This window comes from Rana temporaria (assembly GCF_905171775.1).
Source record: "Rana temporaria chromosome 2 unlocalized genomic scaffold, aRanTem1.1 chr2k, whole genome shotgun sequence".
NCBI classification, from domain to species: Eukaryota; Metazoa; Chordata; class Amphibia; order Anura; family Ranidae; genus Rana; species Rana temporaria.
The window spans coordinates 388,233-413,071 of NW_024404415.1; the positions used below are offsets into that span (position 1 = coordinate 388,233).

Sequence of the window (24,839 nt, forward strand, 5' to 3'; positions counted from 1 at the left end):
AAGTGTGGACATCATGAAGCCAGACTGTATGACTTCCTGGATTTCAGCTTTGCATATCTCGCACATGCTCAGTGCACAAGCAATGTAATAGGTTTCAGTCAGGTTTGCAAGGACTACTGGGAAACATGATGCCTATCCCAGAAACCCTTGCAAATAGCCTAGGCAAATAAGGAGGAGGAAGTAATGAAGGACTACAAAATAAAGGTATTTACAAGCAACAAATTAAATAAAAATTGTCCATTCTGAACACTATGAGATTAGAGCATGCAGCACAGACAAACATAAAAAAATGGGTGGAACTCCACTTTAACACGTGTGTGAAAATAATAAAAAGAAGAAATAGTTCTGATCTTCACATTGAATGCAGAGCTTTATAAGTCAAGTAAATCAGTATAGGTAATGAGATCCCATCCCAGACTGGGAGGACACAGAATACATTATACATTAAATGACCAATAGGAGGCAGATTTTCAGCTCAGGAGCTAAGCAGTTAACCATTTCTTTCCAGGAACATTAGCATAGATAGATACTATGTTGTGGCTTTCTCTAATATCCAAAGAAGGTAAAAGGTCCATTAGTTCCATAAGTTCCTGGCGGGTCTTCTAGTCATACAGTTATTAATGAGATTTATAAAGAGAAATGATCAATATGTGGCGGGAGAAGGTGAAGCAGCGAACAACTATATATATAAAATGTCAGATAAATGTCTCTCACAAGATGAGGGCAAAGCCTTGCAGATCTACAGATCCGGCACACAAGAGGTTTCATTCGCAGTCATCATAGTAAGTTGGTTCCATTTCCATCTCCACCTGATCTCTTCTCCTCGTCCTCCTCTCACTCTGATTCTTCCTCAGGTCATTGACCATAAAGATGAGGAGCCCGGTGTAGAGGACAAAGACCGCCCCGGATGACAGGAAGTGACCCCAACCTGAAGACTTCTCAGACCGACTTTCTCCTAAATGGAGATAATGGGGTACAATGAGAGAGTTGTACAGAATATAATATTATATATCAAACCCAATCAGATCTTCAGTACAGCAGTGTCAGTATAACAGGACAGTCACTCTGGTAACAGGGCAGAGATTCTGGATGTCTTGAGAAGGACGTAGCCGGATACTTAATAACTCGTCCAGTAAACATGGAGAATAGAAGGAGGTCAGATTATCATCACACAATGACAGCGGGCCGGGTGAGGACATGACCATGTGAGAGAGTCACCAGACATCACCCCAACAAATACTGCCAATAGTATATGAACCCTCTATGAAGGGGTGATGATAATGAGGTCCCAGCACCCCAAAACTGTGTGGACAAACCCAGGTCAGCCTTGTTGGAGAACAGTGAAAGTTTTTAGAGAAGACACCCAGCCAATGACCCCCAAACCATATAACCCCAGGGCCGCATCTACACAGCCCTTAATGAACACATCTTACAGGGTTAATAAAATAATGCTTTTAGCGATAAGCCAGAGCACTCTTAATCAATGTATATCTTAAACAGCTTTAAGCGGATTTCCACTTTTGCCACCAAATTGGTATAATATTATTATTATTCATGATTTATATAGCACCAACAGTATATGCAGCACTTTACAACGTAGAGGGGTGACAGCACAATTACAGTACAGTTCAATACAGAAGGTACAGGAGGGCCCGGCTCGTATAGCTTACATTCTAAAGGGAGGGGTGGTGATACAAATGGCAATAGCTGCAGAGAATGATTTGATGGGGGTGGCTCTGGGACAGTTAGGTGGGTGTGGCTTCCCTGAATAAATGAGTTTTCAGGGATCTCCTAAAGGTGGACAGGGTAGTGGCTGATCGGACATACCGGGGCAGGGAGTTCCAGAGGATGGGAGAGGCTCTGGAGAAGTCCTGAAGGCGAGCATGGGAGGAGGTAACAAGGGAGCTAGAGAGCAGGAGGTCCTGGGAAGTGCGGAGGGGACGATTTGGGCGATATCTGTAGATGTAAGACCTCATCTGGAATATGCAGTTCAGTTTTGGGCTCCAGTTCTCAAGAAGGATATCGGAGAACTGGAGAAAGTGCAGAGAAGGGAAACCAAACTGATAAGAGGCATGGAGGAGCTCAGATATGAGGAAAGATTAGAGGAACTGAATTCATTCTCTCTTGAGAAGAGGAGAATAAGGGGGGATATGATCAACATGTACAAATATATAAGAGGTCCATATAGTGCACTTGGTGTTGAGTTATTGACTTTATGGTCAACACTGAGGACAAGGGGGCACTTCTAGAGGAAAAGAGATTTCGGGCCAGATTCAGATAGATCAGCGGATCTTTAGATCCGCGTAATCTATCTGATTTAAGATCCGCCGCCGCAAGTTTTAGAGGCAAGTGGGTAATTCACAAAACACTTACCTCCAAACTTGGGCAGCGGATCGTAAATCCCCCGGCGGAATTCAAATTCCGCGGCTAGGGGGAGTGTAGTATTTAAATCAGGCGCGTCCCCGCTCCGATTTAAATGTGCATGCGCCGTTCCGCAAATTTTCTCGGCGTGCATTGCTCCCAATGACGTCGCTAGGACGTCATTGGTTTCCGCGTGAGCGTAACTTGCGACGAGCGCTTTTGTGAATCGACGTACGCAAACTACGTAAAAAAAACGACACGGAAACGACGGCCATACTTAACATTGGCTGCGCCTCATAGAAGCAGGGGTAACTATGCGCCGGGAAAACCCTTACATTAACGTCGTTAAAAACACTGCGTCGGGCCCGCGTACGTTCGTGAATTGGCGTATCTCGCTGATTTACATATTCTCAGCGTAAATCAGCGAGAACGCCCCCAGCGGCCATTTTTAAATTGCAGTTAAGATCCGATGGTGTAACAGTTACACCTGTCGGATCTTAGGCATATCTATGCGTAACTGATTCTATGAACCAGGCGCATAGATACGACTGGCCTAAGTCAGAGATACGACGGTGTATCAGGAGATACACCGTCGTATCTCTTTGAGAATCTGGCCCATTATCTTCAAATACGGAAAGGTTTCTTCACAGTAAGAGGTGTGAAAATGTGGAATAGACTCCCTCCAGAGGTGGTTCTGGCCAGATCAGTAAAGTGCTTTAAGAAAAGCCTGGATACTTTCCTAAATGTACAGAATATAACTGGGTGACATTTATAGGTAAAGTTGATTCGGGGAAAATCAGATTGCCTCTCGGGGGATCAGGAAGGAATTGTTTCCCCTGTTGTAGCAAATTGGATCATGCTTTGCTGTTTTTTTTTTTGCCTTGTGTCTTTTTTCAACCTGACTAACTATGTAACTATAACTATGTAACTATAAGGTTGGTGATGTAGATGGGGGGCGATGTTGTAAATGGCCTTTGTAAAAAAAAGGGCCCGTGGGACCCAGAAGCTCACCGATGCCTCTTATGTGTAGATCACCCTGTGTCTCTAATAGGGGCACAGGGTGAATGAGAACCCCACTATGGTCTGGGCTAGTTAGATTTAATGTGGTATATTTATTGTTTATATTGTATACATATTGTGTGTCGGATGTAGTGTACTATAAAGCTTGCTGTGATTGCATTATATTGTCTATTGTGGTAATTATGTCTACTACTGTGAAATGTGTATTGAATCCAGACTAACTTCTAAGGATCTTTTCATTGTGGCTTGTGCTAATTGACCCTGTATTGTGTGAAGGTCTATTGATGATAAATGTGTATTGTGAGTTAACAGACAGCCTAAAGGTCAGGTGTCTGAATTAAAAGTTGTAGTTAATTAGCTCATGTAAATTATGTCAGAGCTGGAGCCAGAATGTCTACTAAAAGATGTGTATTGGGGCTCATTGTGTGATGTTGTGGGTGGAGTTAGGTCATTGTTCATTTTGGTTACTGCAGGATCCTAACTGTATATAAGCGCCTGATTTTCTCAATAAAGGGTCTATTCATGTGGAACCTCAAACAGAGCTGTGTGTCTCGTTATTGGGGTTCGTCTGCCTGACGGTGGCGTTTCGGTAGCTGTCTTGGGTTCGGGAATGGAATATCTTAAACGGCTTTAACCCCTGTCCCATTTGGGGTTCCGTTACAGCCTTGTATATTTTGGTTAGCATTTTGAATTTTACACGGTGGGGAGGGGAAGGCAGTGAAGGGATTGGCAGAGAGGAGCAGCAGTCACGGATTGGTTAGTGAGGTGTATTAGTCTAGCAGCAGAATTCATAATAGACTGAAGGGGGGAGGAGCCAGCGTAAGGGTTGACCATTAAGGAGAGAGTTGCAGTAGTCAAGGCGGGAAATAATCACGGAGTGAATAAGTTGCTTTGTGGGGTCGGATTCTGGAGATGTTGGGGAGGTTAAGGCGGCAGGATTTAGCCAGTGATTGGATATGGGGGCTGAAGGAGAGGTCAGAGTCAAGGATTCCACCCAGGACCCTGGCATGTGTGGAGGGACCAATGGTTGTGTTGTTGATCTTAATGGTAAAGTCACATGGGGGGGACCTGTCATTGTGGCAGTGAATTTAGATGCCGGCCATGTGTGTGGAAGTGACGGGGTAGACCGGAAAGGTGAGGAGAGAGGAGGAGCAGAATTGCATTCCTTTTGTGTGATTTTCAGGTTCTCTTGCCAATGGGCTCAGTGGTGGGAGATTAAATGCCTTGTCAAGCATGTGGTACCCAAATGGTTGGTGTTTTTGCCACGCTTGATCTGCTTGAGGCAAAATTTGCAAATTGCAACAGTGCAATCGACTGAACATGTACTAAAAACGGCCCAGACAGCTGAGCTGTGGGAAGTGGGCCGGGAGATAAGAGCTCCACAATGTGATGGAATAGGGTGGCTGCTCTCTACTCTTCCATGATGGCTGCCTCATTGGGGTTGTGCCTCACCCTCACTTTCCTCCTCTGCTCTATCCGACACCCAAGTTGCATCAGTGACCTCATTGTCATCCTCCTCCTATATCCTCATCATCACTGGAGCCAACTGGGGCTGGGGTAACATGATTTCCAATTTGTGTACCAGTGTCCTCCCCTCTCTGTAGGCTCAATCAGAATCAACATCTGAATCAAGTAATGCTGTGCATCATCAAGGAGCAAGTGGCTGACGCTGTGCTCAAATAACTCAGCTGACTCCTCCATGCCTGATGCTGGAGCTGTGACAGAAGTAGGTGTGGACAAGTAGACAGAATAAGCCACTATGACAGCTGTGGTGGACTGCACACTAGTCCCCACTTGGGTGACGGAGAATGAGGATGGTTTAGTAAGCCAGTCCACCACCTCCTCTGCATGCTGTGGCTGGATAGCACGGGCAACATCACTGAACAGAGGAAATTATACCCTGCCTGAGGACTGACCATGTCCATCTTTGCCTGTGGACACATACTCTGCTGGCCCCCTTACAGTGACATGGGAAGGTCTGCTTCTCCCTGTTGGCCTCCCAGACATGATGGTGGAGTTTATTACCGAAATGTAATAGAGAAGGGGAAATGTGTATTTGGATGCACTTTAATGAATGGATAGTGGTGTTTGGTGCACTTTAACTTGAGTACTCTCTACACAGACACACTACAATATACTGCACTAAAATTGCACTGACGCAATTCAATATACTGCAGTAAACATGCACTAATGCACTTCAGTATACTGCAGTAAAGGTGCACTAACGCACCTCAGTATACTTCAGTAAAGGTGCACTAACGCACCTCAGTATACTGCAGTAAAGGTGCACTAATGCACATCAATATACTGCAGTAAACCTGCAGTAACGCACCTCAATATACTGTAATAAACGTGCAGTAACGCACCTCAGTATACTGCAGTAAACATGCACTAATGCACTTCAGTATACTTCAGTAAAGGTGCACTAACGCACCTCAGTATACTGCAGTAAATGTGCACTAACACACCACAGTATACTGCAGTAAACGTGCAACAAACACACCTCGGTATACTGCAGTAAAGGTGCACTAACGCACCTCAGTATACTGCAGTAAACGTGCACTAACGCACCTCAGTATACTGCAGTAAACGTGCACTAACGCAAAGAAAGGTGGGACATGCTCACTGACGTGGGAAAGCATCCATGAGCACCTCTTGTTCAGTCATCCATCCCCCCAGCCTCTCCCTTCGTATTCAGATTATCCTGAGCTGAGCTTTGTCCTGGGGGAACTTTGGAGGCAATCTCTATACTTGGAGGGGGTTTGGGGAGATATCTATATTTCAAGTGATTTGGGGTACATTTTGGCTTTATACTGACCTGTGTATTATACGCACTGCTGAACCCTGCACACTGTATGACACATACTGCTGAGCCGTGCACCCTGTATGACACGCACTGCTGAGCCCTGCACCCTGTATGACACATACTTCTGAGCCCTGCACCCTGTATGACACGCACTGCTGAGCCCTGCACCCTGTATGACATGCACTGCTGAGCCCTGCACCCTGTATGACATGCACTGCTGAGCCCTGCACCCTGTATGACACATACTGCTGAGCCCTGCACCCTGTATGATACGCACTGCTGAGCCCTGCACCCTGTATGACATGCACTGCTGAGCCCTGCACCCTGTATGACATGCACTGCTGAGCCCTGCACCCTGTATGACACATACTGCTGAGCCCTGCACCCTGTATGATACGCACTGCTGAGCCCTGCACCCTGTATGACATGCACTGCTGAGCCCTGCACCCTGTATGACACATACTGCTGAGCCCTGCACCCTGTATGACACATACTGCTGAACCCTGCACCGTGTATGACACATACTGATGAGCCCTGCATGGTATACACCTTAAAGTGATTGTAAAGGCTCGCTTTAAAAAAAAAATAACACACATGTTATACTTCCCTCCTCTGTGTAGTTGGTTTTGCACAGAGCAGCCCAGATCCTCCTTTTCTCGGGTCCCTCTTTCCAGCTCCTGGCCCCTCCCTCTTTTGAGTGCCCCTCAGCCAGCAGCTTGCTACAGGTTGTCACCCAAGCCGATTCAGAGCTCCGTGTACCCATTCAGACACATGGCCCCAACCTAGCCCCACCCCCTCTCTCCACTGATTGGCTGACTAACTTTGATTGACAGCCGCAGGAGCCAATAGTGCCACTGCTTTGTCTCAGCCAATCGGAGGAGTGTACTGGATGGCTGATGGGATCGTGGGATCGTGCTGGAGAGAGAAGGAGCTCAGGTAGATAATTGGGGGGTGCTGCTACATACAGAAGGTTTTTTATATCAATGCATTATCTTAAATAGGGATGAGCTTTGAGTTTGAGCCGAACATTGCATGTTCGCCTGTTCGGTGAACAACGAACAATTAGGGGTGTTTGCGGCAAATTCGAAAAGCCGTGGAACACCCTGTTAAAGTCTATGGGAGAAATCTAAAGTGCTAATTTTAAAGGCTAATATGCAAGTTATTGTCCTAAAAAGTGTTTGGGGACCCGGGTCCTGCCCCAGGGGACATGTATCAATGCAAAAAAAGTTTTAAAAAAGCTTAGAGTGAAACAATAAAAGTGAAATATTCCTTTAAATTTCGTACCTAGGGGGGGGGGTGTAAAGTTAGCATGTGAAATAGCGCATGTTTCCCGTACATAGAACTGTCCCTGCACAAAGTGTCATTTCTGAAAGAAAAAAAGGCATTTAAAACCGGACTTGCGGCTCTAATGAATTGTCGGCTCCGGCCATTTAGAGAGAATTCATTCATAAAAAATAAAAAAAATTGCGTGGTGGTCCCCCCAAATTCAATTACCAGGCCCTTCAGGTCTGGAATGGATATTAAGGGGAACCCTGCCGTCAATTTAAAAAAAAATGATGTGGGGTTCCCCCCAAATATCCATTCCAGACCCTTCAGGTCTGGTGTGGATTTTAAGGGGAACTCCACCCCAAATTTAAAAAAATGGCGTGGAGTTCCCCCAAAAATTCACACCAGACCCCTTATCTGAGCACGTTAACCTGGCCGGCCCCAGAAAAGAGGGGGGGACAGAGTGTGGCCCCCCTCTCCTGAACTGTACCAGGCAACATGCCCTCAACATGGGGAGGATGTCCCCATGTTGATGGGGACAAGGGCCTCATCCCCACAACCCTTGCCCGGTGGTTGTGGGGGTCTGCGGGCGGGGGGCTTATCAGAATCTGGAAGACCCCTTTAACAAAGGGGACCCCCACATCCTGCCCCCCCCATGTGAATTGGTAATGGGGTACATTGTACCCCTACCATTTCACAAAGGAAGTGTAAATAGTTGTAAAACACACACACACACCGTAGAAAAAAGTCCTTTATTAATAAAAAGAAAAAAAATCCAGCGGTGGTAATCCACTCTCGGTCCCGGCTTCCTGCTCCAACGTTGTCTGTATCCAGCGACGGGTGATCTCCGGTCCAGCGATGAGAAGATCCATCCATCCAGACCTCCTCTCTCCGCCGGACACAGCCCAGCGGAATGACGCGGCTGGAGCTTTGACACGTGACCCCACCCCCTCTGACGCAAGGGGGAAGACTGGGCTTTCCCAGTGACGTAGCATAGGGGGCGGGGGCATGTGACGGGTGCCCCGCCTCCCCTATATAAGAAATGTCACAGCTTCAGCCGCGTCATTCACTGGGCTGTGTCCAGCGGAGAGAGGAGGTCGGTGTGGCTGCGCTCTGGATGGATGGATCTTCTTATCGCTGGACCGGAGATCACCAATCGCTGGATACAGACAACCTTGGAGCCGAGAGCCGGACCAAGTGGATTACCACCGCTGGATTTTTTTTTCTTTTTTTTTTATTAATAAAGGACTTTTTTCTACGGTGTGTGTGTTTTTTCCAACTATTTACACTTCCTTAGTGAATTGGTAGAGGTACAATGTACCCCATTACCAATTCACATAGGGGGGGCCAGGATCTGGGGGTCCCCTTTGTTAAAGGGGTCTTCCAGATTCTGATAAGCCCCCCGCCTGCAGACCCCCACAACCACCGGGCAAGGGTTGTAGGGATGAGGCCCTTGTCCCCATCAACATGGGGACATCCTCCCCATGTTAAGGGCATGTAACCTGGTACGGTTTAGGAGAGGGGGGGCGCACCCTGTCCCCCCTCTTTTCTGCGGCCAGCCAGGTTAACGTGCTCGGAAAAGGGGTCTGGTGTGGATTTTTGGGGGAACTCCACGCCATTTTTTTTTTAATTTGGGGTGGAGTTCCCCTTAAAATCCACACCAGACCTGAAGGGTCTGGAATGGATATTTGGGGGGAACCCCACATCATTTTTTTTTAAATTGACGGCTGGGTTCCCCTTAATATCCATTCCAGACTTGAGGGGCCTGGTAATGGAAATTGGGGGGACCGCCACGCTATTTATTTATTTTTTATGAATGAATCCTCTCTGAATTGCCAGAGCCGACAATTCACTTTTATTGTTTCACTTTTAGCATTATTAAATTCACTGCTCCTGAAAAAACGGCCGTTTTTAAAACTTTTTTTTTGCATTGATACATGTCCCCTGGGGCAGGACCCGGGTCCCCAAACACTTTTTAGGACAATAACTTGCATATTAGCCTTTAAAATTAACACTTTAGATTTCAAATGTTCGTGTCCCATAGACTTTAACGGGGTTCTAAAGTTCACACGAACATTTGGTGTGTTCGCAAGTTCTGATGCGAACCGAACAGGGGGGTGTTCGGCTCCTCCCTAATCTTAAACCTTCTGCCTTTACAACTCCTTTAGGCACTGCAGATCTGAATCCACAGGGAATGGTGAGGATGGGGCAGTAATCAGAGGACATTGTACATACGTCTCTCCCAGATCTTCTCCTATATAATGTATGGATATAAAGACACGGAGCGGGGGGGGACACTGCTAGGACTGGAGGTGGGGGATGGGTGGGACTTACCTTCTACATGGACGGTGTAGAGATCTGTCAGTATACGGTGTCCTGTAGAGTTGTATATTTCCACACCGTATCTCCCGTCATTTTCCAGAGTCACATGGGATATGATGAGACTTCCATTCACTGATATCCTTGTATTGGGGAAATGTCTGCTCTCATACAGCTCACAATCCCAGCGGTCAGCTATTCTTTTCCATTTTTTTAAAGATTCCTTATAGTACCAGGTAAACTCGTCACACCTCCTTGTATCTGGATGGTTGAGGGTGAGAGGGAGTCTCATGGGGAGGAGAAGATCAGATCCCGGCCGGGTGAATATTTCCTCCTGAACACCTCCTCCTGTACAGACAGAATACAGATCCCAGTCAGGTCACAGTGTACTCCCCTCCCCCCTCATATAACACACATTGATGTAGAACCAACTGGAATCCCATGAGACTAATAAATAAAAAATCCAACACTCTCCAAGACCTCAATGACTCCGGGACTCAACCAGCATCAGTCCGCCCCAGTCAGCTCTTTAGACTGGGAGACACTATGACAATACATATTACATACATCTTCATCAAATTTCCACAACACTACCCCCACCCCCAATCATTGTGAAAAAATATATATATAAAATTGTAAAAAAATGATAATAAAAATAAAGAACTACTGACACCATCCTGCACATACTACTCACCTCTGTACACTCCACACTCCTAACATGCACATTATACCCACCGCCATACACTCCACACTCCTAACATGCACATTATACCCACCGCCATACACTCCACACTCCTAACATGCACATTATACCCACCGCCATACACTCTGCACACCTCTCTTGTATATACTCCTCACCGCCATACACTCCGCACCCCTCTCCTGTATATACTACTCACTGCCATACACTCCGCACCCCTCTCCTGTATATACTACTCACTGCCATACACTCCGCACCCCTCTCCTGTATATACTACTCACCGCCATACACTTCGCACCCCTCTCCTGTACATACCACCCACCGCCATACACTCTGCACCCCTCTCCTGTACATACAACCCACCGCCATACACTCTGCACCCCTCTCCTGTACATACCACCCACCGCCATACACTCAGCACCCCACTCCTGTACATACCACCCACCGCCATACACTCCGCACACCTCTCCTGTACATACCACCCACCGCCATACACTCCGCACACCTCTCCTGTATATACCACCCACCGCCATACACTCTGCACACCTCTCTTGTATATACTCCTCACCGCCATACACTCCGCACCCCTCTCCTGTATATACTACTCACTGCCATACACTCCGCACCCCTCTCCTGTATATACTACTCACTGCCATACACTCCGCACCCCTCTCCTGTATATACTACTCACCGCCATACACTTCGCACCCCTCTCCTGTACATACCACCCACCGCCATACACTCTGCACCCCTCTCCTGTACATACAACCCACCGCCATACACTCTGCACCCCTCTCCTGTACATACCACCCACCGCCATACACTCAGCACCCCACTCCTGTACATACCACCCACCGCCATACACTCCGCACACCTCTCCTGTACATACCACCCACCGCCATACACTCCGCACACCTCTCCTGTATATACCACCCACCGCCATACACTCCACACACCTCTCCTGTATATACTACTCACCGCCATACACTCAGCACCCCTCTCCTGTACATACTACCCACCGCTACATACACTCTGCATACCTCTCCTGTATATACCACCCACCGCCATACACTCCGCACCCCTCTCCTGTACATACCACCCACCGCCATACACTCCGCACCCCTCTCCTGTACATACCACCCACCGCCATACACTCCACACACCTCTCCTGTATATACCACCCACCGCCATGCACTCCACACACCTCTCCTGTATATACTACTCACCGCCATACACTCAGCACCCCTCTCCTGTACATACTACCCACCGCTACATACACTCCGCACACCTCTCCTGTATATACCACCCACCGCCATACACTCCGCACACCTCTCCTGTACATACTACCCACCGCCATACACTCCGTACACCTCTCCTGTACATACCACCCACCGCCATACACTCCGCACACCTCTCCTGTATATACCACCCACCGCCATACACTCCACACACCTCTCCTGTATATACTACTCACCGCCATACACTCAGCACCCCTCTCCTGTACATACTACCCACCGCTACATACACTCCGCACACCTCTCCTGTATATACCACCCACCGCCATACACTCCGCACACCTCTCCTGTACATACCACCCACCGCCATACACTCCGCACCCCTCTCCTGTACATACCACCCACCGCCATACACTCCGCACACCTCTCCTGTACATACTATCCACCGCCATACACTCCGCACTGTACATTTTCTATTTAACATTACTACATTCTGCACTATGCAAGTCATCTCAGACTCTATAAAACCACACCCCATTTAAGCCACGCGCAATATGTAGCACGGTTTAAGCCATGCCCACCTCCCTGAAATGAGTTTTTGCAGGTTGGGATGTCTGTGACATTTGCTCTCCTACAAATAGAAAAAATAAAAAGAAACAGACAAATACACTGCCTAAAGAGTTAACTGCATTATTTATTAAAGCTAAAGAATGTATCGAAAAATACCAATAGACATATGTAACGGTCAGGGGTTAACGCCGTTTACGATATTCCATTCCCCCAACCCACGACAGCTTCTCGACACTCCACAATCCAGCAGACAGGACCCATAAGAATTCCCCAGAAAAACGAGACACACAGCTCTGTTCTCTGGTTCCAAATGGATAGACCTTTTAATGGTAAAACTCAAGCTTTTATACAGTTAACAACCAAAAAACATGCTGCAGTAATCAAAGGGACAGTGACACACTCCACCCACAGCATCATACATTGGGTACTAACGAGTCCCCCTCAATCTACATCTTAGACTGACATTCTGACTCCGCGATAAGCTATTCTCACCTGCTACATAATACACATTCCTTTAGTAACCAAAAGTCAGATGTCTGACCTTTAGAGTGTGTTAACTCACAACACATATTATCATCAATAGAACTTTCACACAATACAGTGTTAATTAGCATAGCACAATGAAATATCTTGGGAGCCAGACTTAATTAACACCTTAACAGTATGTGTCCCCACATTGAATGAATCACACTATTATTGACCTGTTGGTGTCATGGACCTGCCACCTAAGAGTTAATAGTGCAGACTGATTCCAGTGATTGGCAACAGGCTGACTTATTTAAACACCTCAGCAGCACTGTGTCTTCGCTGCCTGATCTGCAGTTCATACCTGTTCCTGTGACTTCCTGTTCCTGTGATCTGATCTGTTTCCTGTGTTTGACCCAGCTTGTTTGACTACGATTGCTCTCTGTTATCCTGATCCCGGCCTGCCTTGTGACCACTCTCAGCTCTACCCTGCTTGATATCCTGTTGCCAAACTTGCCTGTATCCTGACCATTCTATGCCTGTCGTCTATGCCTACATCTGATCATCTGTTACCAAACCCGGCTTGTCTGACTACGCATTCAGTGTCTCCCCAGCCCTGCATCTACCATCCTGCTTCCTGTTCCCTGCTGCACCAGCTGGACTGACAAGAACAAGACGAACCAGGCACCCATACACCGCCAGGCTCTTGTGGCCACTGTTGCAACATCGGTGGCCCTTGAGCCGGGGTTGTACGAGAAGGCCTTCCCACTGCACGTCAGGCTCACCCGGCAGGTACGTAACAGTTGGGTTAGTTCAGAATTTACCACCTGTAATATTTCAAGATATCCTGCAATACATTGTGAATTATCATTACTGTCCCATCTCATGTAATCCAAGATATCATTTCTCAGTCATCCTATGCCCCTAGTGGACATAGGATGACCCTAGACCCAAGAGTCATTGGTGAAGCTGAAACAGGAGTACCCCCCATCCTTCAAGAGCCTCCGGGTCCCACGGGCCATCCCGTTACAACATATAAAAACCAAGGGGGTAATCCACAATGATCCGGCGTAACTTAATTTTTCCCATTTAAGTTACACTGCCTTAAAATTTCTACCTAAGTGCCCGATCCACAAAGCACTTACCTAGAAATTTTTGGCTGTGTAACTTAAATTCCGCCGGCGCAAGGCGTTCCTCTTTTCATGGGGGCGATTCCCATTTAAATTAGGCGCGCTCCCGCGCCGGCCGTACTGCGCATGCTCGTGATGTCATTTTCCCGACGTGCATAGCGCGAAATTACGCTACGCTGAGCTTTGTGGATCGCGACGGGTCAATAAAGTTGCGTTGGGAAAAAAAAAGATACGGCGCGAAAAAAAAATTCAAAACAAAAAAAAAAAATCGCGTCACTGGACAGAAAGGTCTGTTTTTACAAGGTGTAAACAGTTTACACTTTGTAAAAGCAGCCCTAATTTTGCGTTTGCACACTAAAACTTACGATGAAAAAACGAAGCTGAAAAGCTTTGTGGATCTCCGTAAGTGCTAATTTGCATACCCGAGGCGGCATTTCGACACGAAATGCCCCCAGCGGCGGATACGGTACTGCATCCTAAGATCCGACAGTGTAAGTCCCTTACACATGCCGGATCTTCTGCCTAACTATGGAAAACTGATTCTGTGGATCAGTTCCATAGTTAGAAACAGGGATACGACGGCGTAACAGCAGTTACGCCGGCGTTTCCCTTTTGAGGATCTGGCCCCAAGTCCCCTATCTAATATAGGGGATAAATCCTGGACATTCCCCATATATAATTCCAGTGACGGTATATACAGCTGACTAGCTAAAAATATATCTCCCTAAATCAAATCTAGCAGCATGCACACCCACCCTCCCCCAAATTCCAACACCCCCAAATGCACCCCAACAATGACCGAGCCACTATCTAAATAAGATACCTATAAATGTTCCTATGTATCCCTGAATCAGGTAATGTGTTACACTGTCCCTAGGTGGAACCCATGAGCTGGAGTGGACAGATGAAAGGGAAATCCTGGAAGTATATATCAGCCATCAATTTCAAGCAATAGGAGAAAAAGTGGGAGGTCAGTCACAACTTCCAAAAATGTGTAGCGGCCTGCTCCTGTTAGGCTGGCGCTGTTTTAAATTTAGAGGGAAGTCTGAGAGTTAATTGACTCTGGCTGTGCTGTGAGTGACCACTATTGTTCGCCTGGGGTGTCGTTGCTACTCCAGGCCAAGGGTGGCAGCAGCTAGGTCAAGGTGATTTAGGTATTTCCCCTCGGCTGCCAATCAGTGGGAAATGATCGTCCCGCTGTGCATGCCGGGGAGGGGTACTTAAGGGACAGACGTCATTGGACCAAGGTCATTGATCCTGGGTCTGTCATCCCACCACCCCGTGTGTGGCCCTCCTGGCCGGAGGTGCGTGTTCCTGTAATCCTGCCTCTGGATCACTTTGGTCCGAGGTTGTGGTCTGTTGAGTAGGCCCAGTAAGGTAAGCAGATTGGGTCTACTTTTTCAAGGGTGATCCTGTGCTGTCCGTCCTGGAGGGAGGAAGCCGCTTGATGAAGGACCTATCTTGGAGAGGACCAAGCACGAGGCTGGTGTCTCAAGAGAGGCCTTGAACTTCATCGAAGGACGGATCATTACTGAAAGGCTTGATGGTGATCGCCTGTCAGTTCCAAGTTCTGCAAGAAGGTACTCTGGAGAGATCCGGGTGCTGAATCCTGTGCTACGAGGATTCCGGACCGGAAATTTCTCCATCTGTGGGAAGTGTCTTGGCAAAATTGGCTGTATGCAGAGCACACCGCCATTTTGCCCTGTGCTAATCGCACACATTTCGTCTTAGTGAAATAATCCATCTTTAAACTAAATAAGTTCACTCACCATTCATTCCCTGCCATTCATTCAGTAACAGAGACCATCACACCATGCTTGTTTTCATCTTGACATTCTCACCAGACTGCCTTGCCGACGCCCTCACAGGCTGTTTTATTAAAAACCCAGCAGGAAGTGATGTCACAACATGTGACCTCCTCCATAGGAAGTGAGCTCCACCCAGCAGATGCCTATATATGGATTTGGCAAGACAGGATGTGATAATACAGGATAACCCTACTAACATGGATAATTAGATACATATAATACATGAATGCAATAAAATACAACAACACCACAATACAATACAATTACAACACGATACGATACAGTAATAATACTATAACCAATGAACACAGTTCCTGATGAGGGGAGCCTATATAACAGCTGTATGCTCATGCCACCACATTTATGTTGATCAGACACAGAGACGACAAAAGCACACATCCGCTAAACCGATAGTGTGCCCGTAGAGTGGACGCATCGCACAGGCAAATATCTGTGCATGACACAGGGGCCCTTTCACCAGCCGACACCCCCACTCCACAAACACCCTTCTCCAAATCAGGAAGTGTATCTCAACCAGTCTCAGACTGCCCCAGTCAGCTCTGTAGAGCGGGTTGCGGAAGTACTAAGACTGGGTGCCATTATGACAATACATATTAAATACATCTTGAAATTTCCACAACAGAAGGTCTGTGGCAGAGATTGTACCATATTCCGTGCGCCATTCCGGCTGCTAGGCTAGTGAGAGAAACCTATCCGGGGTGCGCAAAACCCACTCTGGCTAGAGTGGCGATGAAAGCTGTGTTACTGGAAGCAGGAGTGTTTTCGGGTTGAAATACCGCACCTGAACCTATTTACCTATTTACATGGGGACAAGGTGCTTTTGGGTGGGGGGGAAGCCTCAAAACAACCTCCCCCCCATGTTCAGAACATGTGGCCTGGTATAGTTTAGGGGCACTCACTTGTCCCGTCACTCCATTTTTTTCCCCCTAGATTTACAAGTGTACACTGCTAGGCTCTGAGGAAGAAGGTATTCCTTCGAAACGCGTTAGCCGGCAGTGGCCTTAAAACTCTCCTTTGGTAAAATCTGGAGTTTGCTGTCTCTAGACCAATCGCTGTCATCTTGAGATCACTTGTATCGCGAGTGTTTTACATCTGTTTGTGAGTATTTTTTTTTACTTTATTTTTATTAATACATACCTAAGGATAATTCACAAGGTTGGTGCGCCCTCTTTTCTCTTTCTCTTTTGACATTGTACGTCTCTCCCAGACCTTCTCCTATATAATGTATGGATATAAAGACACGGAGCGGGGAGGACATTGTACATACGTCTCTCCCAGACCTTCTCCTATGTAATGTATGGATATAAAGACACGGAGCGGGGAGGACACTGCTAGGACTGGAGGTGGGGGATGGGAGGACTTACCTTCTACACGGAGCGGGGAGGACACTGCTAGGACTGGGGGTGGGGGATGGGTGGACTTACCTTCTACATGGACGGTGTAATAATCTGTCTGTATAAGGCTTCCTCTTCTGTATGTAGCCACCCTGTATATCCCGTCATTCTCCAGAGTCACATTGGATATGATGAGACTTCCATTCTCTGATATCCTTGTATTGGGGAAAAGTTTGCTCTCGGACAGATCACATACCACATGTATAGCTATTTCTTCCCCCAATTCAGGAGAATGCTCATAGTACCAGGAAAACCAGTCACATCTCTCTCTATCTGGATGGCTGAGGGTGAGATTGAGTCTGATGGGGAAGAGAAGATCAGATCCCGGCCGGGTGAATATTTCCTCCTGAACACCTTTTCCTGTACAGACAGAATACAGATCCCAGTCAGGTCACAGTGTACACTCCCCTCCCCCCTCATATAGCACACATTGATGAAGAACCATCTGGAATCCCATGAGACTAATAAATAAAAAATCCAACACTCTCCAAGACCTCCATGTGACAAACGTGGGTCAGACCACTGTCACCTTCACCAACTTGTGACCAATGACAGGTCCTCCTCACACCGTGCTGTCACTGATACCCAACAACGCCACTCTCAGCCTCACCCGGCACAAAGATTTTCCAGCTTGCGGGACACAATCCAAGTGCCAGCAGACTGAGAGCGATTGTCGCTGGGTTTGGATAACAACGCAATGAACTCTTTAAACTTCCACCAACTACTTTTATTGAGAAGTAGTAATCATTCACCAGATTAGTAATAGCAACTGGGATTGTAGAATAAACGTCTGTAATGCCGCGTACACACGGCCGTTTTTCGGGATGTAAAAAATGACATTTTGAATGGTCTAGTAAAAACAAAGTTTTTTTCAACCCGATCGTTAAACCAGCCTTGCCTACACATGATCGTGAATAAGGATGAGCCGAACACCCCCCTGTTCGGTTCGCATCAGAACTTGCTGTGACCAAATGTTCGTGTGAACATTAGAACCCCGTTAAAGTCCATGTTGATGGGGACAAGGGCCTCATCCCCACAACCCTTGCCCGGTGGTTGTGGGGGTCTGCGGGTGGGGGGCTTATCAGAATCTGGAAGACCCCTTTAACAAAGGGGACCCCCAGATCCTGCCCCCCCTATGTGAATTGGTAATGGGGTACACTGTACCTCTACCATTTCACGAAGGAAGTGTAAATAGGTAAAAAAAAATACACACAGACACCGTAGAAAAAATTCCTTTATTAATAAAAAAAAAAAATCCAGCAGTGGTAATCCACTGTCGATGCGGCTCCCTGCTCCAACGTTGTCTTCTATCCAGCGACGGATGATCTCTCCAGCGACTGATGATCAGCTGTCCGGTCCAGCGATGAGAAGATCCATCCGTCCAGAGCACAGCAGGCGAGCTCCACTCTCCACTGGACACAGCCCAGCGGAATGACGCGCTGGAGCTTTGACATTACTTATATAGGGGAAGCGGGCACCCGTCACGTGACCCCGCCCCCTCTGACGCACCCTCGTACGTCACTGGGAAAGACCGGTCTTCCAGATTCTGATAAGCCCCCCGCCCGCAAACCCCCACAACCACCGGGCAAGGGTTGTGGGGATGAGGCCCTTGTCCCCATCAACATGGGGACATCCTCCCCATGTTGAGGGCATGTGGCCTGGTGCGGTTCAGGAGAGGGGGGGGGGCCGCACTCTGTTCCCCCCTCTTTTCTGCGGCCGGCCAGGTTAACGTGCTCGGATAATGGTCTGGTGTGGATTTTTGGGGGAACTCCACGTCATTTTTTTTTAAAATTGACGGAGGGTTCCCCTTAATATCCATATCAGACCTAAAGGGCCTGTTAATGGAATTTGGGGGGACCCCCTTTTTTTTTTTTTTTTTTATGAATGAATCATCTCTGAATTGCCAGAGCCGACAATTCATTAGAGCCGCAAAGCCGGTTTTAAATGCCTTTTTTTCTTTCAGAAATGACACTTTGTGCAGGGACAGTTCTATGTACGGGAAACATGCGTTTTTTCACATGCTGACTTTACACCCCCCCCCCCCCCCAGGTACGAAATTTAAAGTAATATTACACTTTTAGTGTTTCACTTTTAGCATTATTAAATTCACTGCTCCTGAAAAAATGGGCGTTTTTAAAACTTTTATTTGCATTGATACATGTCCCCTGGGGCAGGACCCGGGTCCCCAAACACTTTTTAGGACAATAAATTGCATATTAGCCTTTAAAATTAACACTTTAGATTTCTCCCATAGACTTTAACAGGGTGTTCCGTGGCTTTTTGAATTTGCCGCGAACACCCCTAATTGTTCGCTGTTCGCCGAGCAGGCGAACAGGCAATGTTCGAGTCGAACATGAGTTCGATTCGAACTCGAAGCTCATCCCTAATCGTGAAAAAAAATGCTCTAGCAAAGCGCGGTGACGTACACAGGGCAGATCCTAGGGTCACAGAAGCCTGGGTGCAGAAATATTTCTGGCGCCCCCACATGGGCGTAGTCATCTTACTAACTCCTCCCCTTTACACATGTTTCTATGTTGATGACTCAAACACAGAGATTCTCCCCTAAGAAGTCTTCATTAGTTTCCCCCATCAGAGCCCCCCCAGCAGGTGTCCCCCATCAGAGCCCCCCCACAGCAGGTGTCCCCATACATCAGTACTTGTCCATTAGATCCCTGTAGCTCGGGCGCCCTGGGAGCAGAAGCACAATACAGGGGGCGGGACATACGTGGCATCTTTGGTTACTTGGAGGAAGGCACTCGGAGAGCATTTTTTGGGAGTGCAGGGGATGATTGGCAGCAGCTCCAGCCAACCCAGAAGACTCTCATCACACCGCCTATGGGAGAAGAGCCGGCACATGCAGAGGGGGCGGGGCAGACAGGAGACTGCTCCATGCACACCAGACAGAATTAATTAGTGGAGCCTAGTGCCGGAAAGTGTTCCAGTACTAGGCTCCGCTGTGGTACCCAGCCCGGATTCTGGGGACAGCGGGAGGTATGCGCTCTTGTCAGTTGCAAGCAGAGAGAGCAAGCAGGATGGGGAACCGCAGCACCCGCTACATGCGCTCTGCCTCTGGACACAGACAAGGAGGAGGGAGGGGAGCACTTTGGATCTTCGGAGCCCCCACCTCTGCGGCGCCTGGGTGCGGTGCACCCTGCCTAGGATCGGCCCTGGATGTACAACACGTACGATGGCACTATAAAGGGGAAGTTCTATTCAGATGACGCCACCCTTGGGGCTGCTTTTGCTGATTTCGATTTAGTAAAAGACGATTCGCGCTTTTCAGTCTGTTACAGCGTGACGAATGTGCTTACTCTATTACAAACGCTAGTTTTAACAGAATGAGCGCTCCCGTCTAATAACTTGCTTCTGAGCATGCGCATTTTTTTCAGGTCGTTAAAGCCCACCCACGACCATTTTTTACGATGTTAAAAACGATAATGTTAAAAACGACGTGAAAAATTAGAGCATGTTCTACATTTTTAATGCCCATTTGTTTACATCGTGAAAAATGCTCTGGAGCCCACACACGATCGTTTTTAATGACATAAAAAAAACGTCATTTTTTCAACCCGAAAAATGTGTACGCGGCATTAACACTTGCTGTCACACCAGACAGGAATATTCAGAGATTTACACCACAGGAGCGCTCTTCAAGAGACAGCGACTCTGAGCTCTGCGTTGGGGCATTGGAGATCATTTAACACTTTTTCTTAATATGGTTTAATGATGAAAAGGGAGAAAATATTTACAGAAAAAGGGATTACAAGAGAACAAAGAGACAACAGCAAAATAAAGGATGAAGAAATGACAATACTTATCAAGTCCTGGTTCCACGGAGTCCAATTAGCAGGCAGGTGCTCTTTGGTTTGATATTAAAGGGAGAGCCGTCACCTGTGGGTGGGTCCTCTTTTCTGCACCCCAAGGGGGGTGGTGACAGAAATGACTTGACCAATCATCCAGTCTAAGGTGTGGCTGTTGGGATGTCACTGGTTTTATGACCATGTCCCAGATACAGATTTCTACAGGTAATAATATCTCTGAATAAAGTCTATTTACTTGTATATTATTGTCCAGCATTGAATTCCCCTTTTGAATGGATATAAATATGTGGGGGGTTGGGATGTCTACTTGACCTAGGAGGGGTAATGTGTCCCATTGGCTCCCCATATCATCTAATATCGGGGTGTTTGGACATAAAACGTTCCTTGTTATCGGATATAAGTAAATCTGTCCTTATTCTGGCTGTACTGTTATTATATCATGAGATATGAAATACACTGAAGTTATTGATTCTACCAGGGAAGGGAGACAACTCTCCCGTCCCACCGGGTAACCCGGGACTGCAGCTGACCTTAGAGAGGATTGAGGGACGGAACATCCCCGATCATTACTATGGTCTAAGACGGTGTTTCTCAACCTTTTTCCAGTCAAGGCACCCTTTAATGTCATGGACAATCTGGAGGCGCCCCATTCTGAAATGTAAAGAAATGAAACTAACAATTTTATGTAGTGCAAGATCCACACACGTAGGACACATAACATTAGAGGTGATTTATGTTGAGTGTCTGACTGGTATTACGGCATTTCTTCTTCCTCATTTTCGTTCTCCCTCGCAGCCAACATGACCCCAATGCTGACAGAGAGCAGCGGGTGGTCAAACAAAGATGATGTGCTGGTGCCTGATGTCCTTCTTATCAACCAATGATGTCAGTGGTTGTTAGGATACTAGCGGCTGGCCTGCACAGTGCCCAATGTTGTAATGCTGCACAATGAAATCAGTGGCTTTGAGTAAAGGAAAAAGTAGACTTTATCCACCCTCTGGCTTGTATCCAATTTTCTGGGCAATTTTTAGGCATTTTGCAAAAGCCACTACTGAAGAACCCAGAAGGCATCCCAGGGTGCCAGGGGACCCTGGTTGAAAAAGGCTGGTCTAAGAAAGATGAATGAGGAACGGAACAATCCGATCATCACTATGGCTTAAGAAACTGAAGCAACGAGTATTTTATCACTTCCGGGTTCACCGGTTGTAAACAAACCATTACTGGCTTGGAAAAGGCATAATGATCTTGGTTTCATCCAATGCTTTTAGGGCAGAGGAGAGATCCGAGGTCTAAAAAAAGCTCTTTCAGTAAAGAGCAGTGGCGGTGCGTCCATAGAGGGCGCAGGAGCGCCGCCCCCTCTTTCCGACACCGCTCTATTACCAATAGATAGATTCATGCATTGCATGAATCTATCTATTGTCACCGCTGCCACCCCCTATTCATGTGCCCGGCCCCTTTTTGAATGTCTCAGAAGGGCACTGGGCACAGGAAGATTTGGAGTTTCTGGCCATTCAGGAATGGGAGCTGGAGATCGCCTACAGACAGCTGCTAGACTCTGCGCAGCAGCAGGGTGGGGCTCCCGTTGCCTGGAACTATCAGGAGATATCAGCTGACAACTCTGAAATCCTGGCTGATGAATCGGCAGTGGAAAATCTGAAGATTGCCATCCCTAAAGAAGAAGCGGATGAGGTGGAGTTCCAGGGAGCCGGGGCAGTTGGCCCCTTTCTCCAGCGACAAGCTGAGGTTATAAAGCTTTTACTCCCAGTTGAATCACTGGCAGCAGGGCAGGATGCTACTGGCCGCTGCACACAACTGCAGCTTGAGCTGATATCGGGGGATATGACTGTGGTCTCCCCTCACAGCAACCCAGCAGAAGAGCTGGCAACAAAGCAGAGTGCCACAAGCCTCTGCTCCCAACTAACAGAAGAGGGAGTTCCTGGGGCAGTGGATGGGACTTCGGTCTTCACTGACACAACCCCAGAAAATGGTGCGGCACTGAGACAGGAGGATGTCAGCCTTGCTTTGCAAGCACCCGGGGATTTTCACCTACCACAAATGGATGGGACTTCAGTCTCCACTTGTATACCCCAGGGATGGGGGCCAGTTGGCCCAGATCCACAACAACATGATGGACTGAGCCCAGTCACCCTGTCTTCTCTCCAGCGGCTGAAAGGACTCCAGGGAGAAGGGCCAGTCCAGGCCTCTCCCCAGCGGCAGGCATGTTCTCTGAGAGAGGCAGAGGTTGGCTGGGTGAGTAATGCTCTGTGTTTGGAGCAATTTATTTGGGGTACTGTGTGGATACCAGCATTAGAGGAATGGAACTATGGAATAACTTCAGAGTCAACCCGTCTGGGGTCTCCTCCTGTGTTAGTCTCCTGCCGAAAGGGGAGAGATGTAACGGAAGGGCCTGTGCGACCCAGAAGCTCCCCGATGCCTCTTATGTGTAGATCACCCTGTGTCTCTAATAGGGGCACAGGGTGAATGAGAACCCCACTATGGTCTGTGCTAGTCAGATTTAATTGTATATATTGTATATATATTGTGTGTTGGCTGTAGTGTACTATAAATCTTGCTGTGGTAATTAAGTCTGCTACTGTGATGTAAATTAATCAAGGATGGTCTAAGGATCTTTCATTGTGTTGTGCTAATTGAGCCTGTATTGTGTGAAGGTCTATTGATGATAAATGTGTATTGCAACTTAGTTAACATACAGTCTAAAGGCCAGAATGTCTATTAAAAGAATGTGTATTGTATAGCAGGTGAGAGGAGCCAGGATGTCTACCTTGAAAGGTCATATCTCGGAGTCACCTTGTCTGGTTAACCCCTGTCCCATTTGGGGTTCCGTTACAAATCCCTTTATTAAAAAAAGTCCCCTGATGTAGATCCATCTTAGGATACTCCCATGAGGAAGGCTAACTGCCGATGACAGGCTCTGCCATCTGACAGGTCTGAAATAGGTAAGGTGCGGATCCACCTTATGACGTCACCTGGTGGCACCGCCCCTTGTGATGTCACCAACCTGAGCATGCTGGGTTGGTGACATCATGTGGGGTGGTGCCACCAGGTAATGTCGCCACGTAGCTCTGCCCCTTAACTATTCAAGAACAGTCAGACAGTAGAGCAGCAGAGCTTTATTTCTATTTTCTGTGTCCGGTGGTACGGCGGATGTCGTGATTGACAATGGATCTACATCGGGGGGGACATTGTTTTTTTTTATTTTTTAATAAGAGCCCTTTCACACTGGGGCGGTGGGGACGTCGGCGGAAAAGCGCCGCTATTTTTAGCAGCGCTTCACCATTTTTTTTTGTGGCCATTCGACTGCATTTTTGCATCTATTCGGCTGCTAGTGGGGCATATTTAACCCTCTCTAGCAGCCGAGAAAGGGTTAAATCTGCCAGCAAAGCACCGCTGCCCATTGAAAAAAAGTCCTGCTAGCCACATCTTTGAGATGCTTTAGGAGCGGTGTATTCGCCGCCCCCACAGCTCCTCAAAGATATGGCTAGCAGGACTTTTTTTACCATCCTGCCAGTGCACCGCTCCAGTGTGAAAGCTCTCGGGCTTTCACATTGGAGTGAAACGAGTGGCTCCTTCAGGGAGCTTTGCAGGCGCTATTTTTAGCGTTATAGTGCCTACAAAGCGCCTCAGTGTGAAAGGGGTCTTAAGGTATTGTCAAAAAATGTGTGTGTGTTTTTATTTCTCTTTGACCCTTTTTTGGGGTAAATGAGTAGGGGTACAATGCATCCCCTACTCATTCACATGGGGGGGGGTCTGGGGGCCCCCTTGTTAAATGGGGCTTTCAAATTTTGATAAGACCCTTTCTAGCCCAGGATTGTGGGGGAGAGGCCTTTGTCCCCATCAACATGGGGACAAGGTGCTTTGGTGTGGGGGGGGGGGGGGGGGCGAGCCTTAACTGATCCAAACCT

General features: G+C 47.5%; 1 protein-coding gene across 1 annotated transcript in view; it reads right to left on the bottom strand.

Annotated features, from left to right (window-relative positions):
* Nucleotides 1-311: 311 nt before the first annotated feature.
* The window catches only part of LOC120921643, a 37,429-nt gene continuing 12,901 nt past the window's right edge, over nt 312-24,839 (bottom strand). Inside the window, exons 4-6 of the mRNA XM_040334159.1 lie at nt 17,126-17,455; nt 9,788-10,120; nt 312-955 (exon numbers count right to left, since the gene is read on the bottom strand). Of these exons, the coding sequence (XP_040190093.1) occupies nt 765-955; nt 9,788-10,120; nt 17,126-17,455 (854 nt within the window). The 3' untranslated portion in view covers nt 312-764. The remainder of the gene's footprint in view (nt 956-9,787; nt 10,121-17,125; nt 17,456-24,839) is intronic.